Source organism: Amblyraja radiata, chromosome 13 (assembly GCF_010909765.2).
Source record: "Amblyraja radiata isolate CabotCenter1 chromosome 13, sAmbRad1.1.pri, whole genome shotgun sequence".
Taxonomy (NCBI): Eukaryota; Metazoa; Chordata; class Chondrichthyes; order Rajiformes; family Rajidae; genus Amblyraja; species Amblyraja radiata.
The window spans coordinates 17,468,413-17,492,659 of record NC_045968.1 but is presented as its reverse complement, the minus strand read 5'-3'; the positions used below and the strand labels follow the sequence as shown (position 1 = coordinate 17,492,659).

The 24,247-nt window shown below is 43.2% G+C and overlaps 1 protein-coding gene across 4 annotated transcripts in view; it reads left to right on the top strand.

The window, feature by feature from the left end:
* Positions 1-24,247, top strand: part of acap2 (ArfGAP with coiled-coil, ankyrin repeat and PH domains 2) — a 103,068-nt gene that overhangs the window by 60,192 nt on the left and 18,629 nt on the right. For 2 of the 4 annotated variants that reach the window (XM_033031329.1, XM_033031328.1), the window contains 11 exons: positions 5,877-5,989; positions 11,561-11,581; positions 12,982-13,033; positions 13,388-13,488; positions 14,993-15,104; positions 16,347-16,555; positions 17,878-17,947; positions 19,066-19,160; positions 20,190-20,356; positions 22,640-22,735; positions 23,356-23,564. In XM_033031329.1, the coding sequence (XP_032887220.1) occupies positions 5,877-5,989; positions 11,561-11,581; positions 12,982-13,033; positions 13,388-13,488; positions 14,993-15,104; positions 16,347-16,555; positions 17,878-17,947; positions 19,066-19,160; positions 20,190-20,356; positions 22,640-22,735; positions 23,356-23,564 (1,245 nt within the window). The remainder of the gene's footprint in view (positions 1-5,876; positions 5,990-11,560; positions 11,582-12,981; positions 13,034-13,387; positions 13,489-14,992; positions 15,105-16,346; positions 16,556-17,877; positions 17,948-19,065; positions 19,161-20,189; positions 20,357-22,639; positions 22,736-23,355; positions 23,565-24,247) is intronic. The other 2 variants (XM_033031330.1, XM_033031331.1) reach the window with 1 other exon arrangement.

The window sequence follows — 24,247 nt, the reverse complement described above, 5'->3', positions numbered from 1 at the left end:
GTACAACTGCAGACGGACCTCTTTGCTCCTATATTCGATTCCTCTTGTTAGAAAGGCCAACATACCATTCGCTTTCTTCACTGCCTGCTGTACCTGCATGCTTACTTTCATAGACTGATGTACAAGGACGCCCAGATCCTGTTGTACTTCCCCTTTTCCCAACTTGACGCCATTTAGATAGTAATCTGCCTTCCTGTTTTTGATACCAAAGTGGATAACCTCACATTTATCCGCATTAAACTTCATCTGCCATGCATCTGCCCACTCCCCCAACCTGTCCAAGTCACCCTGCATTCTCATAGCATCTTCCTCACAGTTCACACTGCCACCCAGCTTTGTGTCATCTGCAAATTTGCTAATGTTACTTTGAATCCCTTCATCCAAATCATTGATATATATTGTAAATAGCTGCGGTCCCAGCACCGAGCCTTGCGGTACCCCACTAGTCACTGCCTGCCATTCTAAAAGGGACCCGTTTATCCCTACTCTTTGTTTCCTGTCTGCCAACCACTTCTCTATCCATGTCAGCACTCTACCCCCAATACCATGTGCCCTTTTTGCCCACGAATCTCCTATGTGGGACCTTATCAAATGCTTTCTGAAAGTCCAGGTACACTACACCCACTGGCGCTCTCCCTTGTCCATTTTCCTAGTTACATCTTCAAAAAATTCCAGAAGATCAGTCAAGCATAATTTCCCCTTCGTAAATCCATGCTGACTCGGACCGATCCTGTTACTGCTATCCAAATGTGCGGCTATTTCATCTTTTAGAATTGACTCCAGCATCTTCCCCACCACCGATGTCAGGCTAACTGGTCAATAATTCCCCGTTTTCTCTCTCCGCCTTTCTTAAAAAGTGGGATAACATTAGCTACCCTCCAATCCACAGGAACTGATCCTGAGTCTGGAGAATTGGAAAATTATCACCAATGCATCCACGATTTCTAGAGCTACTTCCTTAAGTACCCTGGGATGCAGACCATCAGGCCCTGGGGATTTATCAGCCTTCAATCCCATCAGTTTATCCAACACCATTTCCTGCCTAATGTGGATTTCCTTCACCCCAGATCCTCTGGCCACTACTATATCAGGAAGATTGTTTGTGTCCTCCTTAGTGAAGACAGATCCAAAGTTCCTGTTGAACTCATCTGCCATTTCCTTGTTCCCCATAATAAATTCACCTTTTTCAGTCTTCAAGGGTCACACTTTTGGTCTTAACTAATTTTTTTCTCTTCACATATCTAAAGAAGCTTTTACTATCCTGCTTTATATTCTTGGCTAGCTTACCTTCGTACCTCATCTTTTCTTCCCGTATTGTCTTTTTGGTTATCTTCTGTTGTTCTTTAAACATTACCCAATCCTCTTGCTTCCCACTCATCTTTTCTACGTTGTACTTCTTCGCTTTAATTTTTTTGTCTTCACTTGGCCTTTTTACCAGATGCTACCATATCCTTTTTAATGCAAACAGAAAATATTGGAAGTGCTCAGTTGGCCAAGCAGTATCCATGGGAAGAGAGAGTTAACTACTTTAATCTGCGAGAAGGGTCCCGACCCAAAACCTCACCCATCTTTTTTCACCAGAGATGCTGCCTGACCCACTGAGTTACTCCAGCACTCTGTGAAACGTCACCTATCCACGTTCTCCACAGATGCTGCCTGACCCACTGAGTTACTCCAGCACTCTGTGAAATGTCACCTATCCATGTTCTCCACAGATGCTGCCTGACCCGCTGAGTTACTCCAGCACTTTGTGTCTATCCTTGGTATAAACCAGCATCTGCAGTTCTTTGTTTCTGTACTTTATCTGTAAAGGCTTGTCCAGAAATCCAATAGGAACTGTAGAGAATGACACCTCATTTTTTATATCAATTCCTTCTATCAAAATACAGCTTACACTTATAAATCGTAAAAACAGTTGTAGAGCTAATTTAGTGCTTCACTTTTTCCAATTCTTTTTTTTCCTGTAATAAGTCACCTGTTAGTTCAAGGGATGCAAATGATTATCCCAACCTTGCCCACAATCCTCTGCTGACTTTCTGCAGGAACAAACCCCTTGTTTAAAATAGAAAGCTTTGAGCAACAGAGTCAGGCCAATGCTACACCAAACTGCCCCAAGTGTTTAATGATTGATGCAATGCATTATGTTCTTGGAATACCATAGGATGTTGCTGAACAGTGATGAAACCATGGTCAGGATTAAATATGAATGTTTCAGATCCTGCTGTAGATAGACAGTTACCTGTTACGGCTTTAGTTTTGACTGCCTTCTCCCAATTCTGTGAGTAATTTGATGTTCATGTGAGATCATGTTAATAAAACAGTAATAGGTAAATAATACAATATTTATGGTAAATTATTCCCCCTGCATTATTAAATTCCAATTCTAAAGACTATGTAGTGAATGGTTGGTGCTAATTACACTGGACTGATCTATGGCTCTGCCTCCTTTGTCCATCTTGGTGATCGGATTTCACTTCTGCTTTGGCATTGATCCCCCATTGCTTCTTGTGAATGACCCTTGTGTTCACTCCTTTCATATGTCAACTGTCTTAAGCCCCGGTCCCACTTACGTGTCCTTGGCACGCTAATTACGCGACCTCGCGGTCACGTTGAGGCGCGACTGTCCCGCGAAGGACGCGCGCGATTTCATGCGCCCGCACAGCCGTCTGGAGCGCGTGACGTCATTTGAAGGTGGACACAAAATGCTGGAGTAACTCAGCGGGACCGGCAGCATCTCTGGAGAGAATCAATGGGTGACGTTTCTTGTCGAGACTTCTTCAGTCTGAAAGAAGGGTCTTGACCCAAAACGTCACCCATTCCTTCTCTCCAGAGATGCTGCCGGTCCCGCTGAGTTACTTCTGCATTATGTGTCTATCTTCAATTTTCTTGGCCCCGCTCTCGGAGTAGGAGTGGTGGCGGATCCGGACCGCAACGGCCGTGAGCCCCAGGCTGAGTTCGGCAATCGTTTGCCTGCTTCTGCTGCTGTTGGAGGTGACCTACTTTGGTTGTCAGTTACGCGACAGGCTGTTGGCGCACAAAGATTTCGTTCGCTACAAAGATTTCGGAGCACCGCGCGATGTCGCGCACAACTACATACCCCTCCGCGCTTCTCAGTGGGACCGGCCCCGCACGGCCATTCGATTCCCGTGCGCCTCAATGCGACCACGAGGTCGCATAATTTGCGTGCCAAGGACACGTAAGTGGGACAGGCCCTTTACAGTTATAAAGGACATCGTGTACAACTATGTTACAATGCCTCATCTTTTAACCTCTCAACATCCATGCAGATGTTATTGTACACATCCTCTTTCAAAATGTATCTCCCTTATTTCTTCGTGTTCACCTGCATGAAGCAGGTCTCTCCTGATTTAGACAGTAGTCCTCTAGAAAGGTTGACACCTGTCAATTTTTAATTGCCTTCTGGGAGTGTATTCAAGAGAGAGTTAGATATAGCTCTTAAGGCTAACGGAATCGGGATATGGGGAGAAAGTAGGAACGGGGTACTGATTTGAGATAATCAGCCATGATTATATTGAATGGGGGTGCTGGCTGGAAGGGCCGAGTGGCCTACTCCTGAACCTATTGGCGATGTATCTACGAGTGGGTGGACAGCTGTGTGGCCAGTGCTCTATTTCCTTTTCCCTCTCGGCCGTATCCACTGCTATTCGAGCTTTACTTCTTGAATTACTTCCCCTGTTGCTGTAATAGACACCAACTTGTGTCACATTCTTGTATTTAGCCAACCAGACAGCCTTCGTGATCATCAACTTGTTCTAAGTATTCAGTTTGTTCCTTGCACACAAAGCCCAGCTCTGTGTCACCCAGCCTTGCTAAACTCCCCCTGCTCTCCTTACCAAGAGTCAATTGTCTTCAAGATTCCCAATCTGATATCTGTCAGAACTGTTGTCCACTCTTGGGGATTTAGCAATCTCTTTCACCCAAACATACACTAACAATAAACATGTTCAATGTTCAATTATGATGTCTGAGATACCTGGAAATATGAATTCCTATAGTACCTGTAACCAAGGAGACTGCAGATGCTGGAATCTTGAGCAAATTGAAAATTGAGCTGTCCACAGACGCTGCATGAGCTGCTGAGTTCCTCCAGCACTTTGTGTGTCGCATACACATTACCACATTGTTTTGCCTGCATTTTATCTTTCATGTCTGCTCACCCTAGGCCAACTCTTAATATCATTAATCACTTATTACTTTTCAGTTCTTGAGCACAGTATTTTGCGAGTGACTTTCAGTTACAGAAGTTGGAATTCCACATTGGTGATCTTTTGCTCAACAAGTTTGAAAAAGTGGCTCTGCTTGTTTTGTTTCCTAATGCAATGAAGCACAAATGTAATTGAGAAATTCTGCTTCTCAAAGGAATTATATAATTGATACTGAATACTTCATGTATTTCTTAAGAATTGAGCTTGTAGGAAGAATCATTTCAGAAGGGAACAAGGGCAGCAGGGGAAGTTGTGTGTTGGTGGAGTATTGCACACGACCAGACAACTTCCTCTTGTATACAAGCTCAGTCGCTCCATTCTCTCAGCATATGATAGTCCCGCCATCCCGGGAATTAACCTTGTAAACCTACGCTGCACTCCCTCAATAGCAAGAATATCCTTCCTCAAATTAGGGGACCAAAACTGCAGGTGTGGCTCACTAAGGCTCTAACCAACTGCAGAAGTATCTCTTTGCTCCTATACTCAACTCCTCTTGTTATAAAGGCCAACATGCCATTCGCTTTCTTCACTGCCTGCTGTACCTGCATGCTTACTTTCAGTGAATGATGAACAAGGACCCCCAGATCCCGTTGTACATCCCCTTTTCCCAACTTGACACAATTTAGATAGTAATCTGCTTTCCTGTTTTTGCTACCAAAGTGGATAACCTCACATTTATCCGCATTAAACTTCATCTGTCATGCATCTGCCCACTCCCCAACCTATCCAAGTCACCCTGCATTTTCATAGCATCCTCCTCACAGTTCACACTGCTACGCAGCTTTGTGTCATGTGCAAATTTGCTAATGTTACTTTGAATCCCTTCATCTAAATCATTGATGTATATTGTAAATAACTGTGGTCCATGGACCCAAACAATCCTTCCAAGTGAAGCAGTGATTCACTGTTTCCAATTTGTTGTGTTGCTTTTGGTGTTCATGATGAGGGCTTTAGAGAAACCAAATACAGACTGGGTGGCAACTCTGTGGAGCATCTCGATACAGTGTGGACCCTAACCTCCAATTATCTTCCACTCATTCTTCACCCCGCTCCCGCTCCCACTCCCACTCCGATCCATCAGACTGAGACCCTATGTACTGTGACCATCTCCTCTCAACAAGGCCCAACATAGGCCTGAGGACATCACATCTTTCATCTGAGAATGTTGTAGCCTTGTGGATTAACTGCCCAAACATTGTGACTTTACATAGCTCTTTTCTCTTTGCCAGTGGAGCTAGAAGATGAGCAGTAGGTCACAGATGCTGCCTGATACTGACATTTCAAGCATTCTCTTTATAGCTTCAGATTTCACCAACGACAAACATTAAAAAATACGTAAAGCAAAGGCAATTATCTAATGTGTACCTAATACTTAATTTGTTTATAACTGCTATTTATAAAAAAACAGTTATAATTAGACCAATGCTGCTGCAATTTAATGAAAATAACATTCAATTTTGGAACTTGAAAAGCTGATGTTGTGCAGAGATTATTGTCTTGAGTAATGTTGTAATTTGTGTATGTTCTCTGCTTGTGTCGTTTCATAAGATGACTAACATTCCATTACCTTCTACAACTTATTTTTCTTTTATTTTTATCGCCTATCAGTGATTGATGTTTTTATGCTTTATTTAACATCAAACACTTCAGGATTTCTCCAGCGATGATCCCAAGATGGAATTTAATACGGATGCTGCCAATGGCATTGTCATGGAAGGATATTTATATAAACGAGCCAGTAATGCCTTCAAAACATGGAACCGGTAAGATCATTCTTGTTTCTGGAATAAAATACTTTAGTTGTTAATAATCACTGTGCAGAAAAGGGAGGTGATTAATGTAATATCGTGGATACTGTTTATACCTTAGACGGTGTATTCAGTGCAATTATAATCATCGACATCACTCCACTATGCTCATACTTCAAAACAGAATGCAATAGGTTGTTAACAGACGTTTATCTTGCATGAAATAATGACAATACCAAACTATTTTACGTCAGAGATTTGGCTGTCCATAATGATGCTTTAATTTGCATTAAACGTTTCCAATTAAAGTAAAATTATGCACAACAGTATTAATGAATACGAAGGGCCATCAGTGACCAAAGTTGTGTATTTAGTTAACCAAGTTGAAACTGTTCACAACGTTAGTGCCAGGCAACATGACTCGCAAACAGAGCTTATTGCATAAAAATAGAGTAACCTCTTTCTGAGCATTCATACTTTCAGTAAAGGCTGGCTCGAAGGGCCGAATGGCCTACTCCTGCACCTATGTTCTATGTTTCTGCTGACAAGCTGCATTCGTCAGGATCTGCATGCATTGGCCAATTATTGTTGCCTCTCTTGCTTGAACGTAGTATTTGGTTTCCCAAAGAAGAGCTTAAATCATGATATCTGGAGATTGTGAGCATTTGTTCCTCAGCTGATCCACAGTAAGGTTTCTACTAAATGTCTTGTAATCGGTTTTCATTAAACAATATAGTCGAAATGAAACTATAACGCAGAGCCACTTCAGTTTGGGAAGAAATTGTGCCATCGTGCCATATGACTTGGGAACTTTTGACTTTTTGACTTTGACATATGACTTTTCACCCAGAGAGTTGTGAATCTGTGGAGATTTTTACCCAGAGAGTTGTGAATCTGTGGAAGTCTAGGACTAGAGGTCATACCCTTAGAATTAAAGGATGTTCTTTTAGGAAGGAGATGAGACATTTCTTTTGTCAAAGGGTGATGAATCTGTGGAATTCTTTTCCACAGAAGGCCAAGTCAGTGGATATTTTTAAGGCAGATAGATGGATAGATTTTTGATTAGTACAGGTGTCTGAGGTTGCGGGGGGAAGGCAGGTGAATGGGGTTTTGAAGGAGAGATAGATCAGCCATGACTTGATGGGCCGAATGGCCTAATTCTACTCCTATCTCTTATGACCATATAACCTTATTCCCTGCATATCCGAAAGTCATTTAAATGCCACTAACGTATCTGCTTCAACCACCACCCTGGCAGTGAGTTCCAGGCACTTGCCACCCTTTGTATAAAAAACACTGGCCCCGCACAACTCCTTTAAACTTTGTCCCTCTCACTTTAAGGCGATGCCTACTAGTATTTGATTTTTTACCTCCTGGGACAAGGTTGTGATCGTCAACCCTATCTATACCTCTCATAATTTTCTATACGTGTATCAGATCATAACTGCTACCTCTGGCATTCCAGCGAAAACAATACAAGTTTGTCCAACCTCTTCCTGTAGCTAACACCCCCATTCTCCAGGTATTATTCTGATAACAGACAGAAAATGCTGAAGTAACTCTGCAGGACAGGCAGCATCTCTGGAGAGAAGGAATGGATGACGTTTTGGGACGAGACCCTTCGTCAGAGCTGGTAAACCTCCTCTGCACCTTTTCCAAAGCCTCCATGTCCTTCCTGTAAATGGGTGACCAGAACTGAATGCAACAATCACAGGCCTTCAAGTGTGCAATCTTGCCTTAAAGGTATTATCACCGGGGTGTGTTGTCTGTACGATAATCTTGGAAGCATTCAGTCTAGGTCAAAGCCCATATTCCTCCATTGTGCTTGTAACCTTGAATAATACAAATGTTTGAAATAACATCAACTTTTGAATTTGAAAGAAATGGCCAGCAATTATTCTGACCAGACGATGTTTTGTGCATCTTCTGATTTCCCTTGTTCACATGACAGGTATAAAAATCAAATGAATATAATGAAAGTATCACACAAATGTGTGATTGTTACTAAGTTTGAACATGCTCCACAATTCCTGCATAAATAATTAGCTTGACAGCTTGAGGGATAAAATGTGAAATCTCTTTCTTCTGTCAAACTTGCAAGCACCAATGAAACCATTATCAATGAACTCACAAATTATAAAATTGTCCAGATCGATGTGGATTGGAATCAGTTTTGAAATGACCCTTGGAGGTCAATATGACGAGTTAAGACTTGTATTCACTGAGGACGGTAAATCTTTCCTTTTGGTCCCAGTAGATGTTGATGTTTGTGTTGAAAATTGTGTGCATTCAATATTGTGACACAGAAGATGCTGGATTTGGCTCGAACCTACCTGCTGAACTGCATTTCATAGTGAACAAATTAACCGTTGCATGTCACAGGTTTGGTATGATGATTATCATCAAGAAAGTAATTGCCACAATGCCAGCAAAGATCCAAAGGTTATTTTATTGGTCACATACACCTAGGTGTAGTGAAATGCTTCTTGCCAATGCAGCACATAAAGAAAGGATACAGACATAACATTAATAAAGAAATTTGAACATAAAAACATCCCCCACAATGGTTCCCATTATGAGGGAAGGCACAAAGTTCAGTCCCCATCCCATGTCCACCCATAGTCGGGCCTATTGAGGCCTCCACAGTTTCCTTTACAGAGGCCCGATGTTCCAGGCCGTTCTCGCCGGGTGATGGTGCTCCGGGGTCGGGAGAATCCTCTCAGTGGCATGGGAACCCTGGAACGGCCGCGGCTTCCGAAGCCAACAAGGCTACGCCGGATGGAGCTCCACCACTGGCGATCTCGGCGAGAGATCCCAGGCTCCCGATGAAAAGTTCAGCGCCGCAGCTGGCCGCTCCATAGTCCCGAAGCTCCGCGATGTGCGGCGGGGGAGGCGACTTTTGCCATGTCGCCTCCCCCGTGGCCTAACAGCAAGGATTGGTGTGGCCTTTCCTGGAGAAGCGCCTGGGGCTTCAGCAGCGCGTTCTTTCGTCGCGGAGCGGGCGAGCCCCTGCTGGGGGTCGCCGGAGGGGAGTGGTCCATTCGCTGGCCCGCGGCAGCCTGAAGCCGCAGTCTGCGGAGCTCCAGCTGGCGCAGCGTCCGCAGTCTGGGATTCCTCGTTGGGGACCCCAGAGGAGAAGAAGCTCCGACCGCGGGCACGGTGGCGACTTACCATCAGGAGCGGGGTCCCTCGCCAGGGATCCCTGGAGAGGAGCTCTGACCGCCGGCCCTGCAGTCTGCGGTGCTTCTGGCTGAGGTGCGGCGGCGACTTTAAATCTTCGACCGCCGGCCTGCGGCTTACACCATCTTGAAGCCGCGGTCTCCGGTGGGGAGGCACCGATTCAGGACTTACTTGGAATTACCTTGACTGTACATCTGGACGCCCGCAACGACGACTGCGGTGGGTTGAGGGCCCAACCACGGGGAAAAATGGAGGAGGACTGGCCAAATTTTGTGCCATCACCACAGTGATGAATGCTGTGGTGGACATTTGTGTACATTTTTATTGTGTATTGTGTGTTTTTTTAATTGTACCGCTGCTGGCAAATTCATTTCACTTGCACTTTATGTGCAAGTGAGGAATAAAACTTGATTGATTGATTGCAAACACACTGAATTAGGGGCTGGAGTAAACTACTTTGTGGTGCTGGAGCTTCTAACAAGAGTATGGCTGATCTGATTGTAACCCCAGCTCTGCATCTCCTTCTATCTGTAGTAACTCTTCACCCCTCTTATCCTTTCTTATGTCCATTTTTTAAATATTCATTGACTGCTGGCCTTATATTGTGAAGAGGAGATTCCAAACACTCAATCCCCTGCCTGAAAAAAAATAAAATTTCATCCATCTTAAATGAGAACGCTTAATGTTTAACCCATAAGAGGTAACATCCTCTCTACATCGCCCCATTAAGAGACCTCAGAATTTATATTTTAATCGGGTCATCTGCGACCTTTCTTTGTTAAACCTTTCCTTGTTAAAAAAGGTATTTTAGTCCAGTTATTAACCTATCAAGGGGCCACTCTTTATGGCCCTAGGATGAAGTGCAGACATCTTACTTAAAGCCTCCGTTATGCCTGGGAAAGTGAACCTTAATAATAATAATAATAAATTTTATTTATGGGCGCCTTTCAAGAGTCTCAAGGACACCTTACAAAAATTTAGCAGGTAGAGGAAAAACATGTAAGGGGAATGAAATAAATTGTAGAGACATGACTAGTACACAAAGTAAAGACAGAATACAATTCAAAACACAATATGAGGCAATTAATGCACAGATGATAAAGGAGGGGGACGTGGGGCTAAGGATAGGCAGAGGTGAAGAGATGGGTCGTGCGGCGGGACTGGAAAATGGTGAGGGACACGGAATTGCGGATCAGTTGGGGGAGAACCTTGTGTGTGGATAAACAGACAACTAATCCTGAGTGCATCATCTGTAGGGTTACATCCCCCATAACCTGTATGGGAATACTGGGAGAGCAGAGGTGGAAATTGAACAACTTGTGCTTGCTGTAACTTTGTGCCAGCAGTCCATAAGCCATGAGATCCTTGAGAGAACTGGACTGCAATGTGTACAGATGGTGTTGATGCTTGCAGGCTGGGACAATTGGAGCACATAAGTCAAAAACTGCCCATCAATTAATAAGGCTAAACTCTTTCCAGGAATTCAACTTTCCTAACTTAAACTGGGGAAATATCCCAGTTGTTCAGAATGGTGAAGTTGAGTCCAAACTACCGTGGTCATTGTGGAGAGCCTGGGATGAAGCAAGGAAGTCATGGAGTCAGGCCCTTTGGCCCAACCTGTCCATGCCGACCAAGATGTCCTATCTACACTGCCCGTGTTTGTCTCGCATTCCTCTAAATCATTCCTATCCATGTACCTCTCCAAATATATTCTAAACGTTGTTATATTGATGGAAGTTTTAACTCCGTATGGCAAGTAACCTCTTTCCAATGATTTGGCCTCGTTAGCATCACAGTTGAGCAACAAGATATTGTTAGATCTTCTCTTCTCTATCATCATGTTGGGCAGCAAAAGAAAGGTCTTTGGACAAATAAGGGAATAGAAGATAAGAGATCACGTGGAAGACACACGCTCTCATTGGGTAGCAAAGGGACCCACCTTCCCCATTGTTGATTCATATTCGGGTACATTGAAGGATTCTGAGGGTCCAGGTGTCCAGTGGACAGTTATCTGGTCGCGCTACTGACCTCTAGTACATTTTCAGAGGATGCATGGACATTTTGAAATGGATAGATTTTAAGTCTCATTATATTTTTAACTGAATGGATTTCTGTCATTTTTCCAGGGCTAGTGATTAATGTTCAATAACATTCAATACTGAAATCAAAAGAATATATCTGTAATTTTGCAGCAACATTTTTAACCAAAGTATCAAACAGTAAATGAGTATATTTCTGTTCCGTTGCGACTTTGTGCAAAAATGCTGTACTAGCTTTTACTGCTTTACCTTTAGTACACATTTAATCTTCCTGTGTTTTTAGATCATTGCATTTCATTTTACTATTTCATTTTTTTTTCTGTTTTCTTTCTATGTCTTGATCCCACCCCATTTTGTCATGTGACAGGAAAAAGACCCCCCACACCAGGTAGCAACCTATCAGCCGGACATCTTATCTGCTCCCCAACCCTGTGTCTGAATATTAGCTCTCACCTGTCTGCAAGTGTCCAAAGAACTTCGGGTAAACCTGGTTTAATCCATGGCTTCTAAACTGGTCACATTGCTGTCCTTTCCACAGCATGGACACAGTGTTAGCTGCAAACCAGAGGCAGCATTCTCTGCTTGTTCTGCCTTTCACAATATTAACAAAACTAACCATCCATCTAACCACCCTGCTGCACCTCACGTTATGTGTGGTAAATCGACTTTAATATTAAAGAAAATGTTTATATTTAAAATTCAAAAAAGTGTTCAACTAATGAGTTTGGTTTATTTAGAACAAAAATACTCGTTTGTTTAAATTATGTCCTTAATATCTGTTGTGAAAACCAAGCATCATTGTCAAATCTATTTTCCAAGTGTAAACTTTTGATGTTCTTGAGAGTACAAAGAACAACTATCTGTTGCATATGTTCTATTGCAGAGTGGGAATGGGGTGTTTAACAATGTATGGGCTGGCTGTGTGGATCAATGAATGATTACAGTGCAGTCAATACTCAACTCGCAACAGCAGTCTTGTCAACTCATTCTCACAGTTTGGGAGATTTCTCGGTCAAGTGGTGCAATAGGCCACATGATGATATTGCAGATGCATTTATGGAGTTATTAAGCAGTAGGCAATTGGAGATGAGCAATAATATTGGTCATATCACATAATGATTGTTGATTTCTGGGATTTCACATCTAGTCTGAAGCTTCTTGCTGGAAGAAAAGTGTAGAACTCAATCATTCTAAGGAGGTGATGCATATAAAAAAGCCAAAGTGCTGGAGTAACTCAGCGGGTCAGGCAGCATCTGTGAAGAACATGGATAGGTGACGTTTCAGGTTGGGATATTGTTATGTGCTGTCATCAGCATGTTGGCTGGACTGGAGATCTGTGTGTGGGATGGAGTGGGAGAAGGTGAACAAGAGGAGGAGAGAAGGAGGGAGGGTTTTAGTAGAAATGTGGCTTTGAAACCTGGTCATCACTGAGCTGTGTGGGTCTGACATTGTTCCCACAAACCATTGTGATGAGACACATGTGGGTGGGAATATGGGTAAGAAGGATGGTCAGGTCTTTGCTTCTGAACATCACCCAGCAATATGCAGGGACATGAGCTGAGAACACAGTCTATACGAGGATCTTCCATCAGTAGTGCATACGTCACACACCACTGGTGAGGTGAAGTCAAGACCTTCAGAAGTGAGCTAATAAGAGCTGAAGAAACTGCAGCTAAGAGAAGGAGTGGAAGAGAGTTGATTATCTGTCAAAATGTTGTTGCTGTTCAATGGAAATATTGTTGATGCCCATTTACTTCCTATTTGCAAATGATGTTTTTCTCATTACAGGCGCTGGTTTTCAATTCAGAACAACCAGCTTGTTTACCAAAAGAAGTTCAGGGTAAGCAGAATTAGACCGTGTTTTAAGTATGAATTGATTTTGGCTGTTAATTGCTGAGTAAAAAATATCAATGTTCAGAAACATGATAAACTGTTGACATGTTGCGTACCCACTGAAAATGTTAATAAAGATCCAATTACATTGTCAAAGACAACTCTGCCAGTGTTTGGCCACAGAGTCTTTGTCTAACACAACTCATTGGATCTTAAACACCTCCTGTGTTTTACTGTTCTTCCCACATCCGAGCACCGTGCTGGATTTGTCCCTGTCGTGCTCACCAGCAGATTTGTGATAACCATAATCATTGTATACTTTAGTCTAACCAGTGTTTCTTTCCCCACACATTCCTTTAAGGATAACCTGACTGTAGTAGTTGATGATTTACGACTTTGTACAGTCAAGCCATGTGAGGATATTGAGAGACGTTTCTGCTTTGAAGTCGTCTCACCTACAAAGTAAGTGGCCAAACATATTGCTTTTTCTTTAGTGATTTTGGATGGACTTTAGCATGCAGATATAACTTGCTAGTTAATTGTTGGTGTCTAGTAAAGCATTCTTTGGTAGGATCATAGAGTAGCGTCGAGATGGTTGGTGTTTGCAGGTTGCAAATGGCCTTGCAGCATTACCATCACTTTTATTTATAGCCAGGACCAATTGTGACAAGAACATGGAACAGTCCAGCACAAGAACAGGCCATTCTTGCCACGGTGTCTGTGCCCAACATGATGCGCAGACCATCCGTTATCTACCTGCACATAACCTGTATTCCTCCATTCTCTGCATATTCATGTGCCTCTCAAACACCACTACTGTATCAGCCTCCACCACCGATCACAGCAGCACGTTCCAGGTACTCACCACTCTGAGTGGAAAAGAAAAAGTTGCCCCGCACATCTTCTCTCACGTTAAACCTCGGCCCTCCAGTATTAGATTATTTCACCTTGGGGGGGACGGTCTCTACCCTATCGATGCATCTTATAATTGTATGTACGTCGATCAGGTCTCCCCGCAACCTCTAGCATTCCAGAGAAAACCATCCAAGTCTGTCCAACCTCTCCTTGTAGCTAATCCCCCCTAATCCAGGCATCGTTCTGGTAAACCTCCTCTGCACGCTACCCAAAGCCTCAACATCTTTCTGGTAATGAGGTGACCTGAACTACACCAAAAACTCCTAGAATAGACACAAAATTCTGGAGTAACTCAGCGGGTCCGGTAGCATCTGTGGAGAACATGGATAGGTGACGTTTCACAGAGTGCTGGAGTAACTCAGCGGGTCAGGCAGCATCTCTGGAGAGAAGGAATAGAAGGAATGGGTGACGTTTCGGGTCGAGACCTTTCTTGGGGGTGAGTCTCTCCTCTGACTCTCAGTCTGAAGAAGGGTCTCGACCCGAAACGTCACCCATTCCTTCTCTCCAGAGATGCTGCCTGTCCCGCTGAGTTACTCCAGCATTTTGCGTCTTATCTTCGGTGTAAACCAGCATCTGCAGTTCCTTCCAACACAATACTGGGTGTGGCCGTACCAGAGTCTAATCAAGCTGCTTCATAACTTCCTGTCGCTTATACCCTATGGCCTGACCTATGACGGCAAGCACACAGTATGCCTTCTTTACCACTCTATGATTCTAATCCCACTTTTAGTTGTCGTCACCTGTGTGACATTCCTGGTGGTGATGGATTCAAAGATGCAGACTCACGGTGAGGCAGAATGGTTATAAAGTTACTGGCATTTTCTTTATGTACTTGTAAAATTAATGAAGTATAATTTTCATTTTGTGATTCATACAACCTTCAGTTGTTTCTAAACTCAGCATAAAAGATGTTCAGATTGACTGACTTTGTGATCTGTTTCCTGTAACATTTATACTTGGACTGTGTTTTCAGTCTTTTTTGCTACATGGATTATAACTCCATCTTCTCTCTAGTTTCATTGACTTTACGTCTGAATGCTTACACCTGTAGGAGCTGTATGTTGCAAGCAGATTCTGAAAAAATCCGGCAAGTTTGGATCAAAGCTGTTCAAGCCAGTATAGCGACAGCATACAAGGAGAAGGGAGAGGAAAGCCATGCAGATGTACGCAAGTTACTGTAACAATTACATCTTGTGAGATGCACACTTCAAGGATAAAGCTTTTAAATGCTCACAGCTGGGAATTGGCAAATATAAAATACAGCCTTGAAGCATTGTCTAATGTTCCTAGAGCAATGAAAGAAATATAATAATGACCCTACTAATGTTTCAATCTGATAGGAGGGCTATAGCTTGGAGGGACCTATGTAAGCATGTATAATATAACAATCTCAACGTAACTGTGGGGGAGTCAGGCCTGCCTGGACACGAGTTTTGTTTATTATATTCTCAGATTGTGACAGCAATGAGGAAACCATTGAGGCAGTTTCAGCCATTTTCATCATCTTGTTCTTTATTCCTCTTCAAATCCATTAATCCCCTTTCAATCAGTGCTGTGCGGTTTGAATGAATGAATAGGTTTATTGGCCAAGTATTCACATACAAGGAATTTGCCTTGGTGATCCGACCGCAAGTGACAACGACATAGAGTGAATGATGTGTTGAGTCCTACTTTCACTCTTCGTGTGGTCGTTTTGCCAACCTGTGGCCTGTTCCTGGGTACCATTCACCCCTTCATCCTTTCCCCATGATATCTGATAATCTGATATCTGATAATCACCTATTGACTCCAGTCTCATCGCCTGTGGCAGGAGGGATCCCAGACTTCTATTGCCTGTGGCGAACAGCGCTTACACTCACAAGAACAATGGAGGACCCGGCGTAGGGGGACCGCCGTGGGGGGGGATCAAGAGGAGCTTTGTAACTTTGTTATTGCCGTAGGTGGCCGCTATTTGTATACATTGTGTATGCAGCAAAGAATGTCACTGTGCCTAGTCACACGTGACAATGAAGTATTCCATTGCATTCCAAATGGTTCTGTCTCATTATAAGGTTGTGGTGATGTGACATTGAAAGGAGGTGAGTGCTCTAATGACCAGTCTCCAGAGAGAGTCGACAGGGAGATGGTGGAAGAACAGCAGCGCTGTGCAAACTGTGAGGTGGATATTCCACGCAAGAACCAAGCAATATCTGTGGCTCAAAGTGCAAATATTTTGTGCTTGTTGTTTTTACCATATTCACCGGGAATAAGGTGGGGCCGAGTTGGAATGAGATGGGCTGAAGGGCCTGTTTCCGTGCTGTATAACTGTAACTCTATAAAGAACAATGTGTAGCTTAAAGTTTGTAATGGGATGAAGTAGAGTTTAATTAATAAAGGAAAAGCAATAACTTTATTTGCTGCTTCAGAAGTTGGACAGAAGGTCGTCCCCATCGACCAGCAGTCTGGACTCGGGGAGTGAATTGAAGGAGCGCCCAGTGAAAGGCGAAAGTGTACTTCAGCGCGTCGAGTGTATCGCTGGCAACAGCAATTGCTGCGACTGTGGCCAGTCGGACCCTCGCTGGGCTAGCATCAATCTGGGAATCACCCTGTGCATCGAATGTTCAGGCATTCACAGGTATTATCATATCAGGGATGAGGGATGCTTGATTGGAAATGATCTGCGGGATCACCATTCTATTCGGTTGCTCCTTTCACTCTAGTTAGACATGTATTTACAGTTCAGGAGCATGGTCAGGTGGGAGGGAGGAGCAGAGGGGTACTCAGTTAATGTTTTAAGAGAATGCCTTTGTGTGTGTCATGTGGAAGTTTAACATTCTTGCTACAAATATTAACTCCTCCATACATGACATGTCTAATTTGGCCAGATATCGGTTTAATGGAAGGATGAATCCCAACCCCTGCTCTATTTTCTCTTCACTGTCAGAATGTTGGGCAGCAAAAGATAGGTCTTTGGACAGTTAAAGGAATAGAAATTGATAGAGCTCATGTGGAAGAAACACGCTCACATTGGGTAGCAAAGCAGGCCCAAGGGACCCACCCTAGCTTCCCCATTGCCGATTCATATTCCTGGACATTAAAGCATTCTGCGTGCTCCAGATGTCCAGTGAAATGTGTGTGGTCCAGGTGCGCGAGCCAGCACCGCCATTCAATGTGATCATGGCTGATCATCCCCAATCAGTACCCCGTTCCTGCCTTCTCCCCATGACTCCACTATTTTTAAGAGCCCTATCTAGTTCTCTCTTGAAAGCATCCAGAGAACCCGCCTCCACCGCCCTCTGAGGCAGATAATTCCACAGACTCACAACTCTCTGTGTGAAAAAGTGTTTCCTCGTATCCGTTCTAAATGGCTTACTCATTCTTAAACTGTAGCCCCTGGTTCTGGACTCTCCCAACATCGGGAACATGTTTCCTGCCTCTAGCGTGTCCAAACCCTTAACAATCTTATATGTTTCAATGAGATCCACTCTTATCCTTCTAAACTCCAGAGTGTACAAGCCCGGCTGCTCCATTCTCTCAGCATATGACAGTCCCGCCATCACGGGAATTAACCTTGTAAACCTACGCTGCACTCCCTCAATAGCAAGAATGTCCTTCCTCAAATTAGGGGACCAAAACTGCACACAATACTCCAGGTGTGGTCTCACTAGGGCTCTGTATAACTGCAGAAGGACCTGTTTGCTCCTATATTCGATTCCTCTTGTTATAAAGGCAACATGCCATTCGTTTTCTTCACTGCCAGCGAAGTGTGCCATGTCCAGGTGTCCAGTGAAGTGTGCCATGTCCAGATGTCCAGTGATGAAAAGCCTGTTGCAATGGGAAAGCTCCACAAGATGGGAGAATTAGCTTGGCCACAACTAGAATGTGTGTTGCGCTATCTGTCCAGTACGGCAGAGGCGTTGTTTTTGTTGCCTAACTTCATTTGTTCTCTACATCTAGAAGTCTGGGTGTCCATTTTTCCAAGGTGCGTTCCCTGACTCTGGATTCGTGGGAACCTGAGCTCATAAAAGTGAGTATTCAGCTGTTGGTAACAAGAGAGATTGTTATATGATATTTTATTACAACTCAAATATGTGATCAGCTTGTGCATAAAATATACAGATTTAATATGAAACATCATAAAGATACATTGGTCCAATGGGACTTTATTGTCATATATACCTTGATACAGTGCAGTTCCTTGTGTACAATTGAGTAAAATCTTCCTGTACATAAACACACTCACAGCGAAGTACAAGACTGGAACGGTCGTTGTGGCAGTTCTCAAAGAGCAAAAATACATGTGCTGGAACCTGTGTCAGTCAAGGAGGACATACAACAACACAGCTTCATCAGATTCCCTGGCGTTTTAACCCTTGCAACATACAAAATATTTACTGTCACCCACAAACCTTAAGGTAGCTGGAGTTGGTGTGATGAAATCTGATGATAATGGTAAAATGCCAGTACTTTCAGTCATGGACGTTGCAGTATAGAAATGTATCTTGAGAGAGTACAGAGGAGATTTACTAGAATGTTGCCTGGGTTTCAGCAACTAAGTTACAGAGAAAGGTTGAACAAGTTAGGGCTTTATTCTTTGGAGCGCAGAAGGTTAAGGGGGGACTTGATAGAGGTCTTTAAAATGATGAGAGGGATAGACAGAGTTGACGTGGATAAGCTTTTCCCACTGAGAGTAGGGAAGATTCAAACAAGGGGACATGACTTGAGAATTAAGGGACAGAAGTTTAGGGGTAACATGAGGGGGAACTTCTATACTCAGAGAGTGGTGGCTGTGTGGAATGAGCTTCCAGTGAAGGTGGTGGAGGCAGGTTCTTTTTTATCATTTAAAAATAAATTGGATAGTTATATGGACGGGAAAGGAATGGAGGGTTATGGTCTGAAGCAGGTGTATGGGACTAGGGGAGAATACGTGTTCGGCACGGACTAGAAGGGTCGAGATGGCCTGTTTCCGTGCTGTAATTGTTATATGGTTATTATATAGATATACCTTCCATTGGTACCTTGGAAGATTTGAATCTGCAGTAAAAGATTTCATCTTCACAATTGTACTTTTGGCATGTCACTGGTATTATTCTGTATTTGCTGAGAGTGAACGTCAAGCTGAAATGTTCTCGTTTTGTTCTCCAGCTTATGTGTGCATTAGGAAATAACGTTATCAACAGAATCTATGAGGCACAGGTGGATGCGATATACTTCAAGAAACCAAATCCAGGAGACCCGAGGTAATGAATAAATGTGGTAAAACTGGTCACTGTTACACAAGATGTCACAAGCATTCACATATCATTTTGGCTCAACACGCTTTAAACAATAATTCTCTCTGCTTGTTCTGATAGTAGATATTAAAGGTCCGATAACAATTTGCAATGGTTGGCATATTGTTCCATTGTGTTGGTCCTCTTAAAGTGGTTCAAGAGGTTAATCATTCTATTTTACCCAGTTGTAAGTAGTGTTATTAATTGTATAAGATTTATTTCTTTGAATGCAAAACAGTCTGAGATCTTGAAAGGCAGTAAATAAATGCTAAAGGTAAATGTATGCTTTCTAATGTATAAGTAGACACAAAATGCTGGAGTAACTCAGCGGGACAGGCAGCATCTCTGGAGAGAATGAATGGGTGACGTTTCGGGTCGACGTTTCGGGTCGATGTTAGACTGATGTCAAGGGAGTGGGCGGGACAGAGATAGAATGTAGTCGGAGACAGTAAGACTGGTGGGAGAACTGGGAAGGGGGAGGGGATTGAGAGACAGGGAAAGCAAGGGCTTTTTGAAGAGTAGTCTAGATAGCTATGGGAGTCAGTGGGTTTGTAATAGATGTCAGTCAATAATCTGTCTCCTGTGATGGAGACGGTGAGATCTAGAAAAGGTTGGGAAATGTCGGAGATGGTCCAAGTGAATTTGAATGCAGGATGGAAATTAGTTATGAAGTTGATGAAGTCAGTGAGTTCTGCATGGGTGCAGGAAGTAACAATGTTGCAGTCGTCAATGTAGAGGAGGTAGAGTTCAGGGATATATGTACATATGTATTAATGTAAAATATTTACCATAATTGCCACTCAGGTTAAAAATGTTAAATCGATTACAGGCAGTTTTAGATGTAGATTATATTTCTTTAATGTAAAACATGTGCTAATTCTCAAATGCAAAACCTGTCAAAACTCAAAAAGATGCGAGCACCTGTCGTGCGTTGGGTGTTTCACAAGGCACGTGACACAAGTTTCTGTTCAAATATTTCTGCACAATTATCACTAGGCCTGAGAAGGAAAGTTGGATCAAAGCTAAGTATGTTGAAAAGAAGTTTATTCAGAAAGCTCATACTTTAACTTCATCAAAAAGAAGACAGAATGTGCGGACCAGTCAACAGGAGGATACCTGTGAAAAATCCTCCAACCTTCTTTCTGTTCCAGGGAACACTTCAGGTAGCTTATCTGTCGTGTAATGTGTGGAGTACCAGTGACCTGAAAAAATATGAATTATTTTATATAAAAGGAAAGTGCAAATGTTTGGCCTGGAGTTTGTGGTCAGTGGCAGGACTTCAACATGACTAGATTCTCCAGATCTGGCAATATGTGCAATGCAGGACTTAGAGCCATAGAGTGATACAGCACGGAAAGAGGCCCTTCAGCCCAACTTGCCCACACCGGCCAACATGTCCCAGCTACACTAGTCCCACCTGTCCGCATTTGGTCGATATCCCTCCAAACCTGTCCAATCCATATAAAACTTCCTCCTCTCTGACCCTGGTTGCTCTTCAAAGGAATCTCTGCCACCCAGCATGTGAACTCCACCTTTTTATCCTACACACTGGGGGCATTTACCCGACAAACCTGCAGATCTTTGGGTCAATACCCGTCAGTATTGAACCTGTGTCTCAGGGGCTGTACGGCATTGGCTTTACTGCCCTGCCACTGTGCCACCATAAATGCCAGATGCTGGAATCTGTGCCAGTCTTCCCTTCTCCCCCCCCTTCGCACTGCCAACCACCAGTCATGGAATCGTGAAGGAGCCAGGCTCTGATAGAGGTTCCTCCCAGCTGCAGGTTGCTTACCAGCTCGGGTCTGTCTGCTGCTATAATCAGCATGACACTGCACCTTGTAGCAGCTGACTCAATACTGGCTCCAACAATGAGTTGGACAGTGGCCATCTTGGTAACCGATCCGGTCACCCGCCAACCAGAGGCACGGGTACTGCCAGCACCTACTGCCCACCAACCAGGGGCACCTACTGCCCGCCAACCAGGGACACTGGTACTGCCGGCTCTTACTGCCCGCCAACCGGAGACATGGGTAGTGCCGCCACTTACTGCCCGCCAACCAGAGGCACGGGTACTGCCGGCTCTTACTGCGAGTCTACCCATGAGTTGAGCTGCCCCAATGACACAGGTTGAAGGTTTTGCGGCTATTCCAGCCACCAGCCTCAGGCCAGCATTCTACTCTTTGTTATTCATTCATACCACTGGATCACAACAGACGTGTACAACTGCAGTAAGGAACGCATAACTATATTAAGTCTACCAAACTCAGTAATGCTCTTCAGACTATTACTAACAATCTCTCTTTCAATGTTGTATTTTTCTTTGAATTTCTCAAAAGCTATTTCCTCTGTTTCCCTCTGTTTCCCTGGCTGCTTTGCTTTGCTAACATGCATGTAACCAGCCGCTGTTAGTAACACTGAGCCACGACGGGAGTCTCTCTTCTGCCCAGATGAGCTAGACTCGCTATTCTCCTACTTTGACACCACTTCAAAATCTAACAGTAGTAAGTACTGTACCGCACTATGTAGCTTCTTAGTGCCTGGCCTACAAAATAATCACCCGCTTATTCCACCATGGTTGATTGAGTTGATGCATGATTTTAAAACATTGTTTGTTCAATTAGCATTTCCCATATTGATTTCATTCTTTCTCTTCAGTTTATAGTCACTGTTTAATCACTTTGGATATTGCAGAAATAATCGCAGTGTGAACATATTCATTTAGTTATGACAGTGAAATGTTAGAATATTTGGAAGGGAGGCAAAAATGCTGGAGAAACTCAGCGGGTGAGGCAGCATCTATGGAGCGAAGGAATAGGTGACGTTTCGGGTAGAGACCCTTCTGACCTGAAACGTCACCTATTCCTTCGCTCCATAGATGCTGCCTCACCCCCTGAGTTTCTCCAGCATTTTTGTCTACCTTTGATTTTTCCAGCATCTGCAGTTCCTTCTTAAACATTTAGAATATTTGGATGTCATTCATGGTGCTCTTGTGTATGATTTGCTTTTCATCAACCCTCAATAGACAGGGCACTTTATGTGCATTTAAGTTCCACACAATTCATGTATTACAACAACAACAAAAGTCAAATAATTTATAGATTCCCAAGGAATATCTTTGCAAAAATCAGATTGTTACGTTAACTTGGTTAATTTGGAAGCATTCAGAATGTAGTAATGTGCACGAACATTAGTTTCTGGTCTATTCTCTTTTGGTACGTTTGGACTTTCTGGCAAATGAGTAACAATTTGTTTTAAATAGTTTTTATGGGCTGAATAAACAAACTTTTGCAATAACAAATGTGTTGTAAGCGTAAATATGACTGGTAGAAGCAAAATATTTCTGTGTCATTGTGCACAGTTTTGTGTTCATTCTGTTCATAGAAGCGTTTGTGCATCAACTCAAATCCAACAAATCCATCTTGCTTAACTTGTCCGTTTTTTTTAAGGGGTAAAAAATTCAGACAATGGAGTTCTGAATAACTCTGATGGGAACAAAGATGTGGTGGTGCCTTTGACCTCCAATAACAATGTACCAGCGAAAGGTTAGTAAGATTGGGCAACTGCAAAAAGCAGCAGTTATTTAATAGCCTCCCTTGTAGATGAAACTTCCCTGTCTTTTTACCCGTTTATGTTAGGTGTGTGTGATTTGTACTCATGAATGAATGAATATGAATGAATGGATAAGTTTATTGGCCAAGTATTCACATACAAAAAATACGCCTTGGTGCTCCGCTCGCAAGTGACAACATGACACACAGTGACAGTTAAGAATGACACATAAAACATTAAACATTAATAATAAAACATTATTGATTAAACATGTGAAATTTTTAAAAAAACAGAGCAAAAGGAGGCTACAGATTTTTGGTTATTGAGTAGAGCTCCTACTCGTGAAAAAAAGTTGTTTTTATGTCTGGCTGTGGCAGCTTTGACAGTCCGGAGTCGCCTTCCAGAGGGAAGTGATTCAAAGAGTTTGTGGCCAGGGTGAGAGGGATTTGAACCTGAGCGTTGATTGCCTGGTATCCAATCCTTTTTATTAATATGATCAGATATATGTACGTTTAACGCTATTTCATCAATTGCATGGTTCAGAATCTTTAATTATGAAACTTTGATTACGGTCAGTGAAAAATATGCTAAAATTATGTTGTTCCCTTCAAAGCTTCGGAACAGTTTCTGGGAGAAGGAGTGGGAAAGGATTTGTGCGCTTCGCAAGAAGTGAAAGCGATGCCTATAGGATTACAGCTATACACCGCTGCTCACCGTCGAAGCCTGCCTGACATGGCAGAGGCATTGGCCTGTGGTGCTGATGTGAACTGGGCTCATCCTGACGACAACAAGGCCACTCCTCTCATTCAGGCTGTGCTGGGGGTAGGTGCCGTCAGCAATGTGGTCTCCACTGAGGGAATAGTACACAGGGTGGGAATCTCACCTGACCAGAACGTCCACGTGCTAGAGATGCGTGTGATCACAGGGCAGCAAGTGTGGCCACCACTCTCATCTTGTCTTTCATTTGGCTGCTTACTCAAGACGTTCACTTACAAATGTTTGCTTCAGTGAGGTCATGTTAATATTTATTTCAATCCAATTAAGAGTAATCCTCCAATAGTTGAAGCATTGCTGCATGTGTGTGATTGGCACAGGCAAGCAAATGGGAAAGCTGAGTGACTAAAATGTTTTGCTGATTTGTTCCATGGGATTTCTGTGCGTGTGCCATCAACTGGTTTATCTCACAGCTTGGGAACAATGTGCTTGGTTATGAATGTACTCTGATCCCTGTAGTTAAACACATGGACAGGAAACATGACTCGACCTCATGTCAGTACAGCACACATCACAGTCAATCATCTGTGTGCCATTGTGCAGGGAAATGGCATTTGTGTACCCACCAGGATATAATGAAACACAAAGTCCTGGAGCAAACCAGTGTGTCAGGAATGGACACACGACGTATCAGTTCGGGGCCCTTGTCCAGCCTGAACAGATGAGTTCCTCCCGTACTTTGTGTACATCTAGGTTAGTTCCTTTTAGCCGTTTCTTCCTGGACTGTTATT